The 19,552-nt window shown below is 48.5% G+C and overlaps 1 protein-coding gene across 1 annotated transcript in view; it reads left to right on the top strand.

The window, feature by feature from the left end:
• The window catches only part of RFX2 (regulatory factor X2), a 29,114-nt gene extending 11,117 nt beyond the window's left edge, over positions 1-17,997 (top strand). Inside the window, exons 7-18 of the mRNA XM_075077000.1 lie at positions 4,063-4,244; positions 6,577-6,696; positions 7,825-7,940; positions 8,852-8,970; positions 9,293-9,405; positions 10,876-11,027; positions 11,983-12,080; positions 12,738-12,887; positions 13,272-13,480; positions 13,807-13,960; positions 15,643-15,685; positions 15,840-17,997. Coding sequence (XP_074933101.1) covers positions 4,063-4,244; positions 6,577-6,696; positions 7,825-7,940; positions 8,852-8,970; positions 9,293-9,405; positions 10,876-11,027; positions 11,983-12,080; positions 12,738-12,887; positions 13,272-13,480; positions 13,807-13,960; positions 15,643-15,685; positions 15,840-15,949 — 1,566 coding nt within the window. The 3' untranslated portion in view covers positions 15,950-17,997. The remainder of the gene's footprint in view (positions 1-4,062; positions 4,245-6,576; positions 6,697-7,824; positions 7,941-8,851; positions 8,971-9,292; positions 9,406-10,875; positions 11,028-11,982; positions 12,081-12,737; positions 12,888-13,271; positions 13,481-13,806; positions 13,961-15,642; positions 15,686-15,839) is intronic.
• The last annotated feature ends 1,555 nt before the right edge of the window (positions 17,998-19,552 follow it).

Raw genomic sequence — 19,552 nt, 5'->3', positions numbered from 1 at the left:
TCTGTGCATCCGCCCCATCCCAGGCTGTGGCCGTGCTCCCGCACCCATGCTGCGCCCCGAGTGCCATGAAGATTTGTCTAGGGATAATGTTGCCCTGCAGAATTTTTCTTGTTTCAGTGGAGAAAGGGACAGAGCAGAGCAGGAGGGGGTGGGTTATGGTGTGGTATTGAAGGAAGTTCAAAACAAGGCAGGAAAAGGGCAGAGGAAAGAAAGCAAAGATAGAAAAGAGATTTCATCTGACCACAGGCTGTGCAGGATGGAGTTGGGGCCCGATCCAGCCTCTGATCTGATCTTCCCTGCCCTTGTCTTGCAGGGTAGAAGTAAAGAACATCTCTCTTCTCAGATCAGGGTTCATCATTTGTCATAAGGCCTAAGTTCTCTTACAAATTCTAAAGCAATAGAACTACTTCCTGAGTATTTGTGTTCACATCAGCTCCCCACTTGTCTCTGCTGAAGATGTCGGTCCAGGCACGAGTAATGTGCTGCCCTGGGCAGCTCCAGGGCCGGGGTGGGTAATTCCCTCTGCCAAGGTTCAGAGCATGAGCTGAGCCAAGGAAACTTGTGGAACCCTTGCTGCCCCGTGCACCTCCAGTGTTCATGCTCTGCCTTCCCGGAGCGTGGAGCGATGTCTACAGACGTATGGGAATAACGACGAGGTGGTGGTACAAGCAGTGCCTTTAGGAAATGTAGCACGTTGCAGAGCCGGATCAGGCAATCTTGTTCCAGAGCTGGACGAGAGTTGGTGCCGTTGCCCAGGGAGGCTGTGCTGCCTCTGCCCAGGGAGGTCCTCAGGATTTGACTGAATGAGCCATTCAACTGGGCTGAGGCACCTGACCTCCTGTGGAAGTGAGCTCTCATTTGAGTAGGAGGCTGGACTGGAATCATAGAATCATCATCAGATGGTTTGACTTGGAAGGGAGCTTTAAAAGTCACCTAGTCCAGCCCCCCTGCAGTGATCAGGGACATCTTCCGCTAGGTCAGGTTGCTCAGAGCCCCGTCCAGCCTGGCCTGGAATGGTTCCAGGGATGGGGCATCTCCCACCTGGAGTCGGGAGACTGCCAGAGGTTGCTCCCAACCACAGTGTACAAGGCAGCCCAATGCATGTGCTCTGTTACAAGGGTTTCCGCTCTCCGCAAGGTTGCAGTTCCCACCTCCTTATGTTAAAACCAAAACAAAAACCCAGACAGAGGATTAGCTATCCCAAATGCTGTGTGACTGACACATGATAGTGTCAGGCTGGCACATGAGAACCAGAAAGTGAAGCATCAGGTGACTGTGATTTGTCAAGGCTGAAAGCAAAATATGAGCTTGACAAAAGCTTGCAGCTGAGGAAGTTGTGAGATAATGCTGATTGCACTTAGTTGTGACTGAATTGCTTTTAGTCTTAAGGTTGCAGAGTTTATTATTAAGTGTTCTGTCCCTTGTTTTGAATTTCACATTTTGCAAATCTGTAAATTCTTAGGATAACGGTTTGTTTTCTTGCCATCAGCAGATGTGCCATGCCAGGGATCTTCTTTTTTTTTTTTTTAAAGAAAAAAACCAACAACTAAAGGTACCTCAGTCAAGAGGGAATTTTTTACATAATGCTGTTTAAACAAAGTCAATGTGAAATGGAGCCACACTTGACAACTTAATTTAGTTTCAAAAACTCTGAAAGGTTATTTAAGTGCACTTGAAACATGAAATTTGGAAGCCTAAGCTGCGTTAATACCCCAGCGACACGTGGTGGTTCTAATGAAACCATGTCAATCTATTACTGTTACTTAAAAAGCTCGGCTCACAAGTGTACTCCAGAGTCGCTGGGTCAGAGCGTTACTTCTTTGCCAATTATGAGCTTGCAGATGATGCAAAGAAATTGGAGGAAAATAACTACGATTTTTGTGCACGAACGCCTAGAGCTAGGCATGTAAGGAAGTACTTGGATGCTATAACCTGCCTGAGGCCCTGCGGCTCCTAGATATCCACAGCACTCACAGGAGTAGGGGGAAAATGTATTCTTTCCTCACTGCCTGTAAAACAAAAAAGAAACAAAAACCCCACCCCAAATAACACCTCCCCCCCCCCCCCCCCCCCCCGAAACCATTGGACTTCTTCCCTGTGGGTGAAGGTGCTGATGGAGCTTTTCCCCCGAGGCAAAGATCTAACCCCCAATGGTGTTTAGGTGGAAACACCTGAAACAAGACTGAACAGAAAAGTAGAAAAACTGTTAAAGGGAGTAATTCTCCCTGGGCCAGGGGAGGAATGTAATGACCTAATGAAAGATGAATCTCCTGCTCGTGGAGAAAGGCGGGAGGTGGAGGAGCATGTACTCACCACACACAATGGCTCAGGACTTAACTATGCGAGGGACCAGAACCGACAGGCACTCGCTCTAGAAGAGAGACTTTTCAAGACAATACATAGGTTTTGATGAAACTTTAATTGCAAAAGATCTGTGGGGTTGAGCAGGGAGCTCCTGGTTCCTCCCTAGGTGATGTGTAACTGCAGGGAGGTGGGAAGGTGACAAGCAGCTCTGTGAAAAGCGGGACAGAGGGGAAAATGGCCAGGAGGTTTTTCTTCTTCCAGCTGTAGCAGCCCTTGCTCTGATACAGAGGCCACCAAAACTGATGGGTCCAGTCATTTGAACTTGTGGTTGCTTTGGATCAAACCTGAATGAATTTCAAATGAATGAAAGAGTTTTAACTCTACAGCTTTGGATTCAGCTCATTTTATGTAGCAGAAGTTTAAATTTGGATATGTGAATGATACATATCCAATGATGCATTCATAGGTGCTGAAAAGCCTTTGTGTGAGAGCAAAGTTGGATGTGAAATACATAAACAGAAAATAACTCAATGGAGTGAGGTGTCAGAGATGTCACTGCACATTTCAGGTTGTATTTTCACAGAGTTACTGATAAAAAACTCGAGTACAGTGGTGAATTGGGACCCCAAAGTTTCACCAAGAGAAAACAGAAAAGAGCCAGATACTGGAGTACGAGTGGAGAGGACCTAAGCATAGGCCAACTCATACATCCATGTGCACGGTTAAATCCTGCTGATTTCTAGACTAAGCCTGTGCTTAATTACAATATGTGCTTGAACTCTTTGTTGTAAGGAGATGGTGTGGCTAATATTTTGGCATTCACAACCTGAGTCTGCTTTGCCTCTGATCTTGTGTGAATGCAGCTGCTTCTGGTGGAGCTGTGCCTCCTGTGCATGTGGGGATGGAGCTCTTGGTGGAGAGGGTGGTCTTGAAAATGTTAATCCCAAATGTCTGTAATGACAATGAAAGGGCTCTTACCAAAGCTATTGATATTCGTCCAATTGTACATCTGGTTCCTTCAGAAATTCACTTAATGTAACACTTACGTTATTGATGCCGAAGTCATTTAGGCAGTTAAAGGAGACTGGGGGTTTTGTCTTTTTGCATTTTAATTCCTGTGCTGACATTGTGTGCCGGGCCTGCCCTTTCAGACCAGCTAGGTATAACTAATTTATATCTAATTTCAAACTTTAATCAACAGAAATGTCAGAAGTTCAGACAGTAAATTTTGAAAAATAGATGGAACTCCTCAGATTTTTAAGGTTGCTTTGGTGACCATTAGTTTTATTGTTAAGGGAACAGTTGCAGACACACCAATCTTCAAATTAATAAAGACTTTGCAGCATATTTGGTTCCCCTAAAATTTATCTCTCTTAGACAGCATCTTAACATCTTTATTCTTGGAAAACATGAGTTCGTACAGCTTTATTTTGGCTCTGCAGGAATTAATCTGAATCCAAGGCGGACACTGAGATGGCAGGCGGACTGTGTCTTAATGCTCTTGCAAAATCTGACAGCATTTTTGTTGGGTTATTACCTTTGGGCTGGGGGTCCTTTAACTTTTATAAAAATGCAACTGGCATAAGTTATATAAATTAACTTATATAAATTAAACACCCAGCATTAAGTTCTCTTAAACTCTTAATGTCAGATGGTCTCTCCTGGCATTTAAGCGTTGACGTTGTCCTACGCATCCCGTTCCAGCCCTCTTTAGACTTTCATGTGTTCTTTATTTATTTATGTTTTCCATACGTAAAGCTCCAGTGGTTGTTGGACAACTATGAGACGGCGGAAGGCGTCAGCCTTCCCAGGAGCTCTCTCTACAACCATTACCTGCGGCACTGCCAGGATCACAAACTGGATCCAGTGAATGCCGCTTCCTTTGGAAAACTGATCCGGTCGGTGTTCATGGGGCTGAGGACTCGCCGCTTGGGAACCAGGTCTGTATGAATTGATTTTTTAAAAAAAAAACAAAAAAGCTCCAACAACTCCTCTCACATGTACCGAGACCTGCCGAGCTTCATTTAGCAGGGACGGGTCTTCCGAGATCTACAGAAACAACCAACCGTGACCTTGTGGAGAAAAAAAATTGCTGTTCTGAGGTAGAGAAATAATTTCCATGTGTTGTGAGGCAAAGCTGCTTTCTCACCATGAATTGGTGGTGTGAGAGGCTTGACAATACAGTTAATTCCAGACACGCTCCAGGTCTCTGGTGACAGTGCCTTCTCCAGCCACACAGCGGAATTTGGTCTAAGTCCATTTCCTAAGGAGTCTAAGAATATTTTATTTGAACCTAGGCTTCTTCTCATTCCATCACTATCTCAAAAAGATGAAGTAACTCGTCTTCGTGATTGCTGCTGTCAGCTGCAGAGCCCAGAATTCTGCTGCAGTGAAACAGTTTCTCCCTTTGGGTCTAGTACAGTTCTTCCAACACGGCTGAGAGCAGAACCTGTGCCCACATCTTTGATGCAGACAAGCTGTACTGATGTAAATGGCTTATTTCTTAAATTCCCGAAATGGCAGGCTGAATCTTGTGACAGGTTTTTTTTCTTTTAAAACTTCAAAGATCCATGGGATGTTACAAGAAAAGCATAACATAAGAAAGTGTACTTGCTGTAATTACATACGTGTCCTTCAAGGGAGCATCTGAAGTATCTGCACAGCTTGCATAGCTGAGTTTGCATTTTATCCAGGCTTCTATTTTTTAAAAAAGTAGCTAATACACTAGAGAAACAGTGATTGCTCTGATTGTGTAAGATTTTATCATAAAATTCAAGCTTAGATATTTTGGCTTCTAAACGAGAACAAAACCAGATGTGTCCTGGGCATTCCACAGCTGGAATGTGGAGGCAACGGTCACAGGAAGAGCAGGGGACAGTTTGGATTTCTGTAGATTGGTTCAAGTGCAAGACCTCTGAAGTAATTTCTTTGGAGGAGAGAAATTATTTGATCCCACCAAGTATTAAAGAAAAAAAAACCAACAAGCAAAAACCCCATTTATAATTGCAAATGTGCAGGCTGGGAAGGATACAGGAAACCTCAATAAATATGGAAATAGCTGTCCACCATTATTTTCTTATTAATTCATTTAAATTATAAATGCAGCTGTTATTTAATTTGCAGGCATTTAAAATCACTTAAGACGTGGCCAACACGTACGTCATCCCTGAGCGCTCAGTGTGTGTAAAACCCCTTTGGTACAGTGCAAAAGGCTGAACGATTCAACCGTCCCCTTGAAAAGAGAAAATTCCCCCATTGAGGAAGAACGGGTTAATTCTTTGACAAATATTCCTCTCTTAAATTTCTTTATGGAATTTTCCAATGGGAAGCATTATTGGATATAAGGTGCCTCCAGACCCTGTCATAGTGACACAGCAAATGAATTTTACGCAGCCCCCATAAGAGGGCCCTAGAGGCGCTGGTGCTGCTCCCCTAGCTCAGTCTCCCCTCCCACTGAGGACTCAGCTCAGGCGTTGTTAGCAGCAAACTGGCTAAAGCCAAGCTGGACGTGCTGTCGTCATGTATCCGTGGCTGCATAATTGTCCTTCTCGCTCCCAAATGCAGATGTTTGGGGATTAAAAAATTCCAGTTTGGTGGAAAAACTTGAACTGACACATCTGTCTCATGTGAGGGAACAGTATTCACCTAAGGAGCATCACAGCAGCTTTGCTCACCACCAAAGGAAAAAGAATTACAGCCTCTTCTGCTTGCAGAAAGCTTTTCGTTTTCACAAAACTACAGAAATAAGCAATTCCAAGACCAAAGCCACATCAAAGCCTGTTGCCATTGCTGTGAAAGTGCTGGAGACAGAAAGACATTTTTCTTATCACATTTGACTATTCAGTCAGGCTTGTTTTATTCAAGTCTACATAAAGATGGAAGCTTGTTTTTATGGAAAAAACAAATCCTTAAGCCCTGATCAAACAGCAAAGTGCCCCCTGAGGTCTTTCTGTCATTCTGTTTAGTAACAGTTTGTATTGTGACACTTGTCTCTTTTTCTCCAATTACCATGGGTTACTTGGAACAAACCTTGCTGGGTTTTAAATGTAGATGTCACTGAACTTTGCGACATGTGGTTTTAAATTTTATAGGGGATGATGGCATTCCGTAGTTCATTAATTCAGCCATTCAAATAGTGCTTGGCAGCAAACCGACGTGTGCTGTAAGAAGTAGGGTGTATTGTCAAAACAAGCCTAAGAGTAAATTGCAGGGCTACGATGTCCCTTCCATTGACTGGCTTACACTGAGCAATTTCAATGCTAATACTTCCAGGGGAAACTCCAAATATCATTATTACGGGATCCGTCTAAAACCAGAGTCTCCGCTGAACCGTTTGCAGGAGGACACCCAGTACATGGCAATGAGGCAGCAGCCCATCCATCAGAAGCAAAGGTAGGTGCTCCCAGCGTCTTGGAGCTTGCTAGCGCTGCCCCTGACACTGCTGCTGGCAAGGGTCCTCCCCAAAGAAAGCTGCAGACCCTGTCTTGGGAGGTGGCTTGGCTTGGGAGCAAAGGGAGCGTGTCGGGACTGTTAAGAGCCAAGTGCTGCTGAAGTGCCAGAGCTGAGCTGTGGAAGAGGGGGCTGCAAGTCACTGGCTGCTCTGAGTCGTGGAAGGGTGCAAAAACAATTCTCAGAGATGCCCCATCTCTGCAAGCATTCCAGGGCAGGTTAGACAGGGCTCTGAGGAACCTGATCAGGTGGAAGATGCCCCTGCTTATGGGAGTGGGGTTGGACTAGGGGGCCCCTAAATGTCCTTTTCAAGCCAAACTATTCTATGATCTATGAAACAGCGTTTATCTGCCTGTTCTGTTTGCCAGCGGCTCGATCCAGCCCGCTGCTAGAGAGAATGCCACCGTATGTGCCGCTTTTCACTGCCTCCCTCTGACCAAACTGTCCTAGGACCTCAGCTATGGACTTGTTCTGCCAAATCAGTGTGAAGAACTTGGGGGCTTGTGTTGTGCTTGGGTGGCTTTGGGGTTTTGTTTGGTTTTTTTTTTTTTTTTTTTTTTTTTGTGCCACAGTGCAAGTTAAGTAGTGCTGTGGTTTGTCTTACGTCTGAGCAATTCTGAATATAAAAACACCATGTGCAAAGGAATTTGGAATTGTCTCCTGGAAGCACAGACACTTCTGGTTCTTGCTGGAGTGAAGAAGGAGCAGAAGAACTTATTTCTTCAGCTCCCAACCAGAGAGTAAATGCAAAAGTCGGCTCCCGAGACGGAGAGCCTGCGCTCCGGCACCCACTCCAGCTCTGCTTCTCAGTTTCTTCTTTAATTGGTGTCACGTTGGGCAAACTTCCGAACCCCTTTCATTCTGTCTTGAGGAGTGCTTTCCAAAAGGAGTTTCTCATTTTGCCCCTCCACTTGACTAGATGCTATAAAGAGTCAACCCTCAAAATGCTGCCCTTGAATGTTAACCTCCTGTATGACATGAGAAACGCAAAAGTCTGCATGACTGTGTTGCAAATAATGTCTACGTGTTTGCTTGTGCCTCTGTAAATCCCAAGCCACGCTCTAAATTTAGGTATAGACCAGTGCAGAAGACGGATGGCACGGCAGACAGTGGGTCCAATGGTAACCCGCACACTACGCCGGAGCAATCGGTTGCTGCTCAAAGTCAACATCATCAGCAATTCATAGGTGAGGAGGCTGCTTTCATGTGTTAGATACCTCACGTCTAGGCTTATAACTTTAAGAGGAAGGAAGGTCTTGCCCAGCAAGCTCCAGCTGTTCTGCATTTGTTTGCTTGGCTAATAAGTCTACAGTATTGTATATGATATAGATACTATATAGGATATATTGAAATAAGCTCTTGTAACATCACACTTGCTAAGTTTATTTACTGACTCCCACACCCACAGGAAGACTTTTCCCTTGTGCCCTCAGGCCTGTTGGTTCCCTCTAAGTATGTTTAAAATTAAAATCCATCAGGTTTTGTCCCAGTTGGATGGAAGGCGTGGAGGTCCTGAAGAGCCTTGCTAAGGCAGGCAGCCGGAGGGAGAAGAGCGAGTCTCTTCATTGCAAAGGCTGCAATATGTATCCGATGCAGATGATCCATAGGGATCTTCTCCTTAGGAGACAGGCTCTCTGGCTTTGCTGGTCGTGGATCTATGTGTCTCCGTCCTCTCCAGCAGAGGTACCAAACCCTGGCCAGCTCCGAGCCTCCCCTGAAGTACAACTGCTGCTGATATGTCTCTGTCCAATTATATTTTCCATTGTATGCTCAAAATACCAGGGAGACATTTTTCAGGCTCCAGAGAAAATATAATGGGAGGCGCAGTAGATGAGGACAACGTATTCTTGTTTCTTTCATTACAAAGAGAAAGAAAACATTTTCCTTTCAACAGTAAATAAAGCAGGCTGCGATTGTTTGCTTTTTGCCCAGCATAGCAGCGTGAATGGGGAAAGCACTAGATTATTGGCCTCTTTTCTCCTGTTTCATCCCCAGCTGAAACATGAAAGACAGCAGCGCCTTGCACTCATCAGTAGTCCAGCGTCACTGAGTCCTGCCTAACTCTCACTGTGTTTCCCCACCTTTTTTTATCCCCTAGATGTAACCCATGCCTTTCCTGAGTTCCCGGCCCCTGATCTAGGTAACACCCTCTTACAAGAAGGGGTCACCGTGAATGATGTGAAAATCCTGCAGCTTCTTTACAGGCGACACTGTGAGGTGATTCTTTAGAATATTTCTAATTGCTTTATTAATCGATGTGGGAGGTAATTCATGTGCTCATCTCGTATCCTGCTCTTGGGAAAAGCTAGACTATAATAGGGGATGCTTGATTTGCTAGGTATTACAGCTGAAATACTGTGCCTATGTTATTCTTTCATTGTGGGATCTGTTTTATGTTATGTTGATTATTAAAACAATGCCCTTTCTGTTATTCTTCTTGTAAATTATTTAATCTAAATGGCAGCACATGAAATCTATGCCTACACTGTGTGTCAAGGTGCTAGGAGGGCAGCTAATGAGTTGCGTTCTTTGTTGTTAGGCGACTTTGGATGTTGTAATGAATCTTCAATTTCATTATATTGAGAAACTGTGGCAATCCTTCTGGAGTCCTAAAACACCATCTAGCGATGGCTCCACCGCCCTGCCATCCAGGTACACTGCTGTGCTTTGATTATTTTTGAATGATCCTTTTTTTGGTGGTAATTTATCTGTTAAAAGTGCCTGAAGCCTTTTCTGCCCCGTTAGGCATTCTGAGTGCTTTGTAGGAGTCGAAAGTATTCACTTCCCTGCAGAGGCGTTACAAGGAGTGTCAGAAGTGTTCAATATTGTACTGACCGCCCAAAGCTCAGACCTCTGAGGAAAGCATCTGCTCCGATTAGGTACCTCTCTGTGCCTTATACCTCCTGTAACAAGTGCTGATCAGAAACGCAGAGAGCGTTTGGACGGATGAGAACGGGATGATGCTTTCGTAAATGGCCAGCAGGAGCCAACAGTAGCGGTCCCATGTCATTAGGTATCGGTCTCCGTGACATCTCGGACTCGGAGGCTTTAGTGACACCTCAACTGACTCACTTCTTTGGATGGCTATCCAAATCTTTCAAGTGCCCCATGTTTTGAGGCAGGTAATGGCAGGCGAAGCTGCTCTGATCTTGGTACTCCTGCCTGGCTTGTTGTTCCTGCCTTTTGGTCATCGTTTGCACGTTGGGAATCTGCTGCCGAGAGACAGGGGGATGGAAATAAGTGCAAATAGAAAGGTGAAGGTTTCTTGTTAAAATGCGTATTAAAAGTCTGAACGGTCCACTTCTACAGATTATATAAGGGCTTCTGATACTGACATTTTCAGAAGCAAAATGGGAACAATTTGAGTAATAAGCAAATACCCCGTAATAATCTGTAGAATATGGCCCTGTTGTCCTCAGTAGATGTTACCCAATGGATGTCTTCCCACAACGAATCACTGTACCTTGGTTTAATTGTTTCAAAATCTCTTTTACTTACGGGCAGATCTCCAAAGCAAATTTGAACACCACAGAGAGAGCCGTGCTAGGTACTGAGAGGCTCGCTGGATACTGGAGGCAGCATTTCTGCAGGGCTCTGTCTGAACTAGCCTCTCTTGCTAAGGCTGTGCACTCTAATTCCTCTCCATACCACTGCCAATAATCCCGATAGGTAAACAAAGCACTCCCTCCCCCTGATTTATTTATCTACAAATATAAACCCGAAGTATTATGCAAGTGGCAAACTGAAAGCATGATAAAGTGCAGAATATGGTTCCACTTAAGAGAAAGTTTAGGTACTTGGTGACCGGTTTCTCTGTGTGAGTGTCCGAGGAGTATGCTTGTGGGGTTCATTTACAAAAACCACTTGGGCAGAGGCTGTAAGTGTCGCTTTATACTGTGTCCAAGGCTTGGCTTTAATGGTTTTGATGTAACGCAAGGGGAAAGTCCAGTGCAAATTCCCAGTTCCCACCATAGTGTCATAGCAGCTCTGCTTTGATGCTCTGGCAGTGCTTAAGGCTATTTTTTTTTCTGCTGAAAACCGGGGTTAGAAATCAAGAGGAAGGGTGAATGCCCTGAAGGCAAACCTGCTGCTAACGCTGCCTCCCTCCTCATCCTCCCACAGCAACGAAGAACACGAAGGGACCCTCCCAGGAGATAAGCTGATCACTCTGTGCAAATACGAACCCATCCTCAAATGGATGAGAGACTGTGATCACATCCTGTACCAGGCCCTGGTGGAGATTCTCATCCCAGACGTGCTCAGGCCGGTGCCCAGTGAGTACCCTGCGGCGTGGCTGGGAGGACACGGGTGGTCCCAACCTCGGCTCGGCTCCTGCTCCTCGCTGGGCTGAGTCACGGGATGTTGCGTGTGAGAAGCAGCGATCCGTGACTCACTCGGTCTGGCTACCGCTTGCCACGAGGGTTTCCATTGTAAAAGCTGAAGTAGAGGGTTTTGGTTTGAATGCAAGCTAAAATATGATGGCAACAGCAGAAGTTCTCCTGCCGCGTTGCTCTACGTCAATGGTACTTTGTGACCCCTGGAAATTCCATGCTTTTTAAAGTTTGGTTGATTGCGTATCACTTCTGACGTTGGCTCGGAGTCAAGGTAAAGGCATAAGCTTAATGCACAGTGAAGCGCGGCTAATCCTTGCGAGGTGTTTCCTTGGAGATCGTATCTTTGTTTGTGTAGAACCATCCTGTCCCCTACTGCACCTCCTGGAAATCTGGGGTCAACTTTTGTTTGGGAGTTTAGCGATGGGATACTGAGGGTTTTCTGTCTCATTGGGCTCCTCCTCAGCGAAGCGCGTGCGTCAGCCTCCCCGAGGCCTCCACGACAGCTCTGGAAAGCCACGTCCCTCTGGGCTGCTGTTGTCATTCTCCATGCTGGGGCACATGGGTATCTTTACAGAGCATATTTCACCCTTTAAAAAATGCTCAGAAGGACTATGGATAAGAAAAGGATAAGAAAGAATAAGAATAAGAAAATGAGAATCAGAGTAAGAATAAAAATGAGAAGAAGAGTAAGGGTAAGAAAAGTTTGAGTAACAACATTAGAGAATAAGAAGAAAAGTTTGAGTGCATCTCAGGACGCAGCTGGTTTCCCTGACGCTAAGTTGAGCTCACAGCTACCCAGATCAGCGGCTGTGCTTTCCACAGCAGCTCTCAGCTAGAAAGTGGTGTCCCAAGATGACATGGAGCAGCTTTTCTAACTCTGCAGACTTCTTTGCAGGCACGCTTACACAAGCAATTCGTAATTTTGCCAAGAGTTTGGAAGGGTGGCTGATGAACGCAATGAGTGAATTTCCCCCCGAGATTGTCCGGGCCAAGGTAAGCAGAGGGAGCACGGGGCAGGTCCGGGGTAGGAACTGAGTGTGTGCGCGTTGCAGTTTTCCGCAGGGACTGGAAATCACTGCTGGGGTTTGGCCACATGTACTCCAGACTAGCACCATATAATGAATAATTATCCACGCAAATCGGCAAGGAGTGGGAGGACAGGCAGGGCAATCCCTTTGTACCAGAGGCTGATGGTGCTCTGTCCGTTGAGCCGTTCCCATGTCCCGGGATTGCAGATAAGCTCTCTGGAAGAAAATCTCTGCATGGCATGAAGCTGTCCTACTAAAAATTGCAGGACACCCCATGGACTGAATGGCGTTGCAGAGATTGGACCTAAGGCTCCTACTGCCCCTCTCCTGAAGCCATGGGTTCTTGCAGCCGGTTCTCACCTTGCCGGTCTGTGCTGGGGGCAGAGTGGGGAAACCTCTTAGTTTAAAGAAAAGAAATGCAGAGGCTGCTTTGCGAGACACGATAGGTGGTGCAAAAGTGGTGCTCTGGAGCACTCGGGTATGCTTTGGGCAGCAGCGTGGGTGGGACTGTGCAGGTGATCCCAGCTGATGCGCACGGTGTGCTTGAGCTCAGCATTGAGAAGAGTTTGCCTTCCAGCCCCGTGGCCTCCTGCTCGCGGAGCCCTGCGTTGCTGTGTTGCAGGTGGGGGTAGTGAGTGCCTTTGCGCAGACGTTACGGAGATACACATCACTGAATCACCTGGCTCAGGCCGCCCGTGCGGTGCTGCAGAACACTTCCCAGATAAACCAGATGCTCAGCGATCTCAATCGGGTCGACTTCACCAACGTGCAGGTAACTTACGGTATCTGCTCCTCGGTCGTGTTGTCTAGAACTGGGTGTCTCTAATGAGGTTGTCTGCTGGTAACCAGCATCTTATTGCCAGAACTAAAAGGCAATTAAATGGACAATTGCACAGTTTGGGTGTTACTTTCCCGGTAAGTCTGCCATCTCACTGTGAGTAGTGGAGAAGGTACTAAGGAGCTTCTGTAAGAAGCAGTGCTACCAACAATAATATAGTTCTCATAATAATATTGTGGTCAGGGCAGCTCGGAGGAGACATGATTCAGAGCTGGTCTGGGGTCCTTGTCTACTAGAAATGCAGCTGAATTCCTAGGTTGGGATGGACCAACCGTGCAGGCTTGGCGTGAGTAACTGTCAGCCCTTCTTCCCGAGCAGGAGCAAGCCTCGTGGGTGTGCCAGTGCGAGGAAGGCATGGTACAGAAGCTGGAGCGGGATTTCAAGCTCACTCTGCAGCAGCAGAGTTCTCTGGACCAGTGGGCTAGCTGGCTGGATAATGTTGTTACTCAAGTCCTGAAGCATCACGAGGGCACTCCCAGCTTCCCCAAGGCAGCCAGACAGTTCTTGCTGAAATGGTCTTTCTATAGGTACATTTTCTTTCTCACTTTGGAGATATTTCTGCATTGGGCTCAGGGCACGTCAATAGCTCCTTGGAAAGCCAAGGCCAAGTTCTTTACTCCTGTGCAACTCTGGTTAATTATTGCTCTGCCCTGGTACAGAAGGGAGCGTTGTGTCTCCTGCATCCTTTCAGGATGGGGATAGGACTAATTTCTGAAAGTGCTTTGATACTCTTGGGTTCGAGGTAGGAACAGAGCACTGTGTCCCACAGTGCCTTCAGGGTCCAGAATTCACATCAGCCGTGATGCACGTATAAAACACAACCCAAATATTTTGTTTTCCGGCCGTTTTCCAGCTCCATGGTTATCCGGGACCTCACCTTGCGCAGTGCTGCCAGCTTTGGTTCCTTCCACCTGATTCGCCTGCTCTATGATGAATATATGTTTTATCTGGTAGAGCATCGTGTTGCGCAGGCAACAGGGGAGACGCCGATTGCTGTAATGGGAGAGGTGAGAATTGTTAATTCCCTAGAAACAAACCCACACTACGCAGCTCTTTAAGAGGTTGGAACTCGTGTGTTTCACAAACAGCGCTGTGCCCTGAACGTGTTTTTGTAGCCATCATTGCCGAAGCAGGTACTGAGCTTTTTGAGTGCCTGGCACAAGAATCCAGCTCCTTGAGCCCCTTCCATCCTGGCTTGCTAATAGCTGAGCTGGTGGGTTTGGGGGCAGTTGAGCATCAGCTGGCCTTTGGCGGCCTGGAGGAGGGAGGAAAAGGATCTCCCTACTTCTCTCCGTTACCTGTGGGCACCAACCCTGATGGCGGGATTCCTGCCAGGGCAAAGACCCATCAAAAAAACTAAACCAAGCAAAGAAAGGTCCAAAAGGTACTTTCCCTGCAGCTTTCGGTGGTACTGTTCACGGAACATGCTCAGGCCTCTGCAAGCTCCAGTTTCACGCACAGTCAGCCCCTCTCTCTGTCTTTGACTTGAAGAAGAGAAACGGTGGGTTGTTTGTGTTGGGGGGTGTGTGGGGATTGGAGTTTTCTTTTAACCAATCAGCCAGTAAATCCGGTGCCTGGCTTGCAGGCAGGTCCTGTCCTGCCTAGCTGAGGTCACTTCTACTCTTTCCCTCTGAAAAATGCCTAGATTTAAAAGGCCCTCATCAACTTGTGATAGCAATATAGAAACTACTGTTAGTTTGAAACTGATCTCATTTGCTCCTTGAAGCTCATACCTGTTTTCTTCCTTCCCTGGAGCTCATGTAGGGGAGCCAGGCAAATCAACTGCCTGCCTGTCCCTTCCCCCCCACCCCCTTTAGGCCCATGCTGTTGCCCCAAGTCAGCAGCGCTGTAAGTTCCCGCTATTCCCTGCTAAACCTCTGTCTTTATTGGTATTCAAGGAACATGAAAGGCAGAGAGTGGCTTCCAGCAAGACCCAGCTGTGGCAGGCTTTCATCCGTCAGGTTTTGCCTTCTTTCAACTCTTGCAATATTTCTGTTCTCCAGGAGGAGGCTGGATCTTCCCAGCAAGAGAGGATGAATCGTGTCCTTCCATTTCCATTGCTCACTTTTAAACTCCTGCTCTCCTCAGTGCCTTCCACTGCCCAACTTTGCATGACTTTTCAACACTACTGTTATAGCAATTTAGTGTTTCAGACCTCGTCACAGAGGGAGACAACACGTCTCCAGAACCCAATATATCCCCAGCTCTCTGGTTACAATTGACACGGCAGCCTTGCAAGGCAAAGCACTTCCGTGACGCAAATGCGAAGGCTTTGCACAGAGTTGCACAGGGTGGAGCGATGGTAGAGCCCCAGGAGAGGGGAATAGCTGGCATGCCTGAGCAGCTGCCCGAGAGATGCAGAGGGCTGGAGAAAAGGCACCATCCTTCAGTCTGTGGCAGCACTTGGCCCTGACATGGCAGACAGAAACATTTCTCCCTTCATTCCACAGCTCCATCCTGCCTTGGATTGTTGCGTGTGGTGTTTGCCCAGAGGCTTCAATGCCAGCGGCAGACTTTTCCCCAAAATATGTGGTTGGTTTTGCTTTCTGCTTTTCACCGCCGGCACTGCTGATGCTCGTGCTTCCTCTGGAGCACTTAGGCTGCTTGTTAAAATTGCTTGGAAATAGATGCCAACTTCAGGTCTGGTCTCCATAAGCCTCACTCACCTTGTAATGCCTTTGTCTTTCAGTTTGGTGACCTCACACCTCTGTCTCCAACACCGCTGGACAAAGGTACCTCCTCTCCCTCAAGGGGAATCCTGCTGGGTCAGGGTTGAATCACTGTGGGAGGGGGAACCTCGTGCTGGCCCCTCCACCCTGCTCTGTTAGGAGAAAGGACCTCTTCCCCTCCGGTCGCCGTTCTCATGCCGAGACCTGTCCCTTACAGATGACATGAGTGACCTGGGCAGCGAGGTGGACACAGAATCCCGGAGCATGGGGGAGCCGCTGGTGAAACGGGAACGCAGCGACCCTGGCTACTCGCTGCAGGAGATCTGAAACAGGGACTCGGCTTTTCTCCAGCTGGACGAAGTCGTCTGGAGCCAGGCTTGATGGTCGCAAGCCTGAGTCTCCCCATATCTGCGTTATTAGTGCCTCTTAGTTTCTCCTTCTGTTTACTTGTGTTTGGGGATGGGCTCTGGTGGTGTCGCGGGCGGGCGGTGGGACGGGGCTGGTTTGTCCGCCTGCTTTCCTGTGGCATGACTGCTGGCTGGACGGCAAAGGTCCAGAGTCTGCTACCGAGCGATGGACACCTCCGTGGTCAGCAGCGGATCGGACGTGCCTGGCTGTGAGCGGCTGTCCTCTCCAGCCTGAGCGAGGCGGGCAATCAACGCTTTCTCTCTCAGGGAAGGTGGTTTGGGTTTCTTCCCCACTGCTCAGACTTCACTGTGATACAAACTTGAACCAATCAGTGCCCAAGAAGAAGGAAAAATACCTGACCCTTCTCCTCCAGCCTTTCAAGACAAGCTGTCCTGGCTCTGACTTTGCCAGAGCACTCATGCCAGGGAGCACGGGACAGTTGGTCTCTCTTGTACCCGCCTGGGAGAGGGCTCCGGGCTGCACATCCCTCTGGTCCCAGCGCAGCGGTGCACGCGCACGCTTCGGGACTGACACGTACGTGCTCTGGGACTGACACGTGCTCGCTCTGGGACTACGGGACCAGTGTTCCCACCTGCTCCCGTGTCTCCCCCGCTGGGTTTTTTCGTTGCCGAACCACAAATGCTCCTGGGACACCGTCAGGCCAACACAAGGTACCAAAGCGCTCCGAGGAAGCGGCGGCTGGTCGCAAAGCGTGTTCGTTGCACCCCTGCGCTCTGATGCCCTTGGGCAATTGCCCGGGCAACCCCCACCCTCACCAGGATAGCCAGGCAGAGGGGAACTGGTCCTGCGTCCTGGGTTTTGTCAAATTCTTGCTTGATGTCCTGCTAAAGGTAGGGTGCAGCGGCCTGCGGGGCTGCGCCCGGAGGTGGGTGAGGGTGTGCGGCTGCAGTGCCTTAGGGTGGGCCGGCGTGCCCGCTTCCCCCCCGCTCGGGGCCAGCCGGCACAGCCGTGCCTGTTGCGCAGACTCGGATGAAATAAACCAGCCCATCCCATGTAGCAGCGAGGGGCTCTCGCGGGCCCCGGGTATGCTCAACACTACGGTGGCGTTTCCCCTTGCTGTATTGCATCGCCTTCTCCTGCAGGGTCATTGAGGTGGCGGCTCCGACGGGGCTGAGCTGGTGGAGCTTCTGCCCCAGCAGGGCTTTATTCTCCCTTTCTGTGCCCTGGGGGTGTGGGCTGATGCGGACTACAGGGCAGAGGGGTGGGGGGGTATCTGTCACCGAGCCAAACTGCAAAAACAAAGCCCTGCGACAAATCTTTCTGTGAATAAAGGCCGTGTCATAAATAGCTTTTATTATTATGATTATTATTATTATGATTATTGTTTCTAATGATGAAGTATTTGATGTGAGCTTTTCCAGGGGCCTCGTGTACATTTGCATAGCAGAGCATATTCTATCCAAAGATATTATTTACTCGTTCCAAATGGTACTAAGGTAGCTGTGACACTTGGAAAAATATTGCTAGTGGAAAGTGAAAAGAAGGTGTGTGTAGTGGCACATCTTTCCCTCTTACTGTCCCGTGCTGTTGTCTGTCGGGGTGATGTTTGTCTGTAAATGTCTCATATCGAAGTAGCAGGAGACAAGTGAGAAAGCTGGTTTTATCTGTAAATAACGACTAGGAATACACCCTGGGTCAGAGTCTGCACTTCAGATCCTGCCGTTGAGATTAGATGGTCTAAAAAAACAACGGAGCAATCAAGCCTTAAACTCCCCTGCTCCCACTGAGCGTGATCTTAACTTCAGCTGGCGCATTGGCTCTTCTTTGCAGCCGCTACCGACCGAACCCGGTGACCTTCTGCTTACCACGGACAGGCAAACGAGATGCTCTGGAGCTCTGCAGCACCGTGCAAGGAGCTTGGATAACCACCTAAACCCGACATGCACAGAATTCCCAGCTTTAGCTGGGAAGAGCAATAAACACGTATCAAATGCTCAGGCCTGTACAATAATTGTTGTGGTCCCATTTCTTCTTTAGTCATTGAAAGGAGGTGTCAGGCAGATGCTGCAGCCTCACAGTGTCTGGGGGAGGTGCAGGATCTGCCCACTGCAGTCCAGTTAAAGCACTTTTGGCCAGGGATCCGGTGTCTGCAGGGAGGCAGGTTCACCACAGCACAGCGGCCGGTTTGCAGGGGTGTCGTGGTTTAGCCGGCAGCTCAACCCCACCCAGTCGCTCGCTCACTCCCCCACCGGTAGATGGGGGAGAGAATCAGAAGGGTAACGCTCGTGGGTTGGGATAAGAGCAGTTTAATAATGAAAATTCAAAGAAACAACAACAGAAATGCAATGTAAAGGAGAACAACGAGAGGCGCAAAGCCCCGGGGGAGGGGGGAGGGGAGGGGAGAGGGGGAACGAACCGCTCAAACGAACCGCACGTGCCGCAGCCGCTCACTGCCCACCGACCCAACGCCACGCCGCTCCTGAGCCGCCAACTGCTCCCCCTTCATATACTGCTCCTGGTGTCACATGGTATGGCATGAACATGCCGTTGGCCAGTCGGGGTCACCCGCCCCCACCATGGCCCTGCCCCTCCCAGCCCCCCGCCCTGCGGCAGAGCATGGGAAGCTGGAAGGGTAGCCGCCCCCCCACAGTGAGGAGAATTAACCCCTTCTCAGCCAAAACCAGCACATTCTCCACCCCTTATTCCATACCATTTACACCATGCCCAGGTCCCATACGATGCAATACAACCGTACCAACCACCACCCTTCCCCTACCCATCCTTTAACATAATACACCGACATCATTCCCTTACTTCATGGACCTTCCCTGTAAGATGTCCATTTAAACGTCCATGGAGTTCACCCAGTCCATGACTCTGGGCTCCATCCGCCGTATCAGTCTTTGGGGGTGGGAGAGGTGGTGTGTGTGGCGTTGGGTTGCTGCATACCGAGTCGGTCATCCTTCCATCACTGCTGCACGGCTTGTTTCACAGTTGATCTTCCATGGGTTGGGAGGCTCGTACTCTGATGTCATTGATACAACACGGAGGTGACACACAATATTATATAGCAGTTCACATTGTGGCATTCAGTTCATTGCCTGTTTTCGCCCAAAATCAAATCCCCTTGAGGCACCCATCGGATTTCTCCATCCTCCCGCATCACCCACCAAGTGCACCCAGGTCCTCGAGCAAAAGCAATCCCACGCGTGGGTTTGCCTTTGCCTGAGGCAGGAAGGACCCAGACTCTTTTGCCCAGCATACTTTTTGCGTGCACTGCAGGGACTCTGTCCCCTTCCACAGTATGTAGGATTTCTGACTGGGCAGGGCCAGCTCGGTTGGCAGATCCCCTCGTGTTGACTAACCACGTGGCTTTTGCTGAATGTGTATCCCAGTGCTTGAATGTCCCACCCCCGCATTGCTCTCAGTGTCGTTTTTAAGAGTCCATTGTACCGTTCAATTTTCCCAGAGGCTGGTGTGTGACAGGGGATGTGACACACCCACTCAATGCCGTGCTCTTTGGCCCAGGTGTCTATGAGGCTATTCTGGAAATGAGTCCCC

Source organism: Phalacrocorax aristotelis, chromosome W (genome assembly GCF_949628215.1).
Source record: "Phalacrocorax aristotelis chromosome W, bGulAri2.1, whole genome shotgun sequence".
Classification (NCBI taxonomy): Eukaryota; Metazoa; Chordata; class Aves; order Suliformes; family Phalacrocoracidae; genus Phalacrocorax; species Phalacrocorax aristotelis.
Note: the sequence above shows the minus strand (reverse complement) of the source record. Positions and strands in the feature narration are given on the sequence as shown.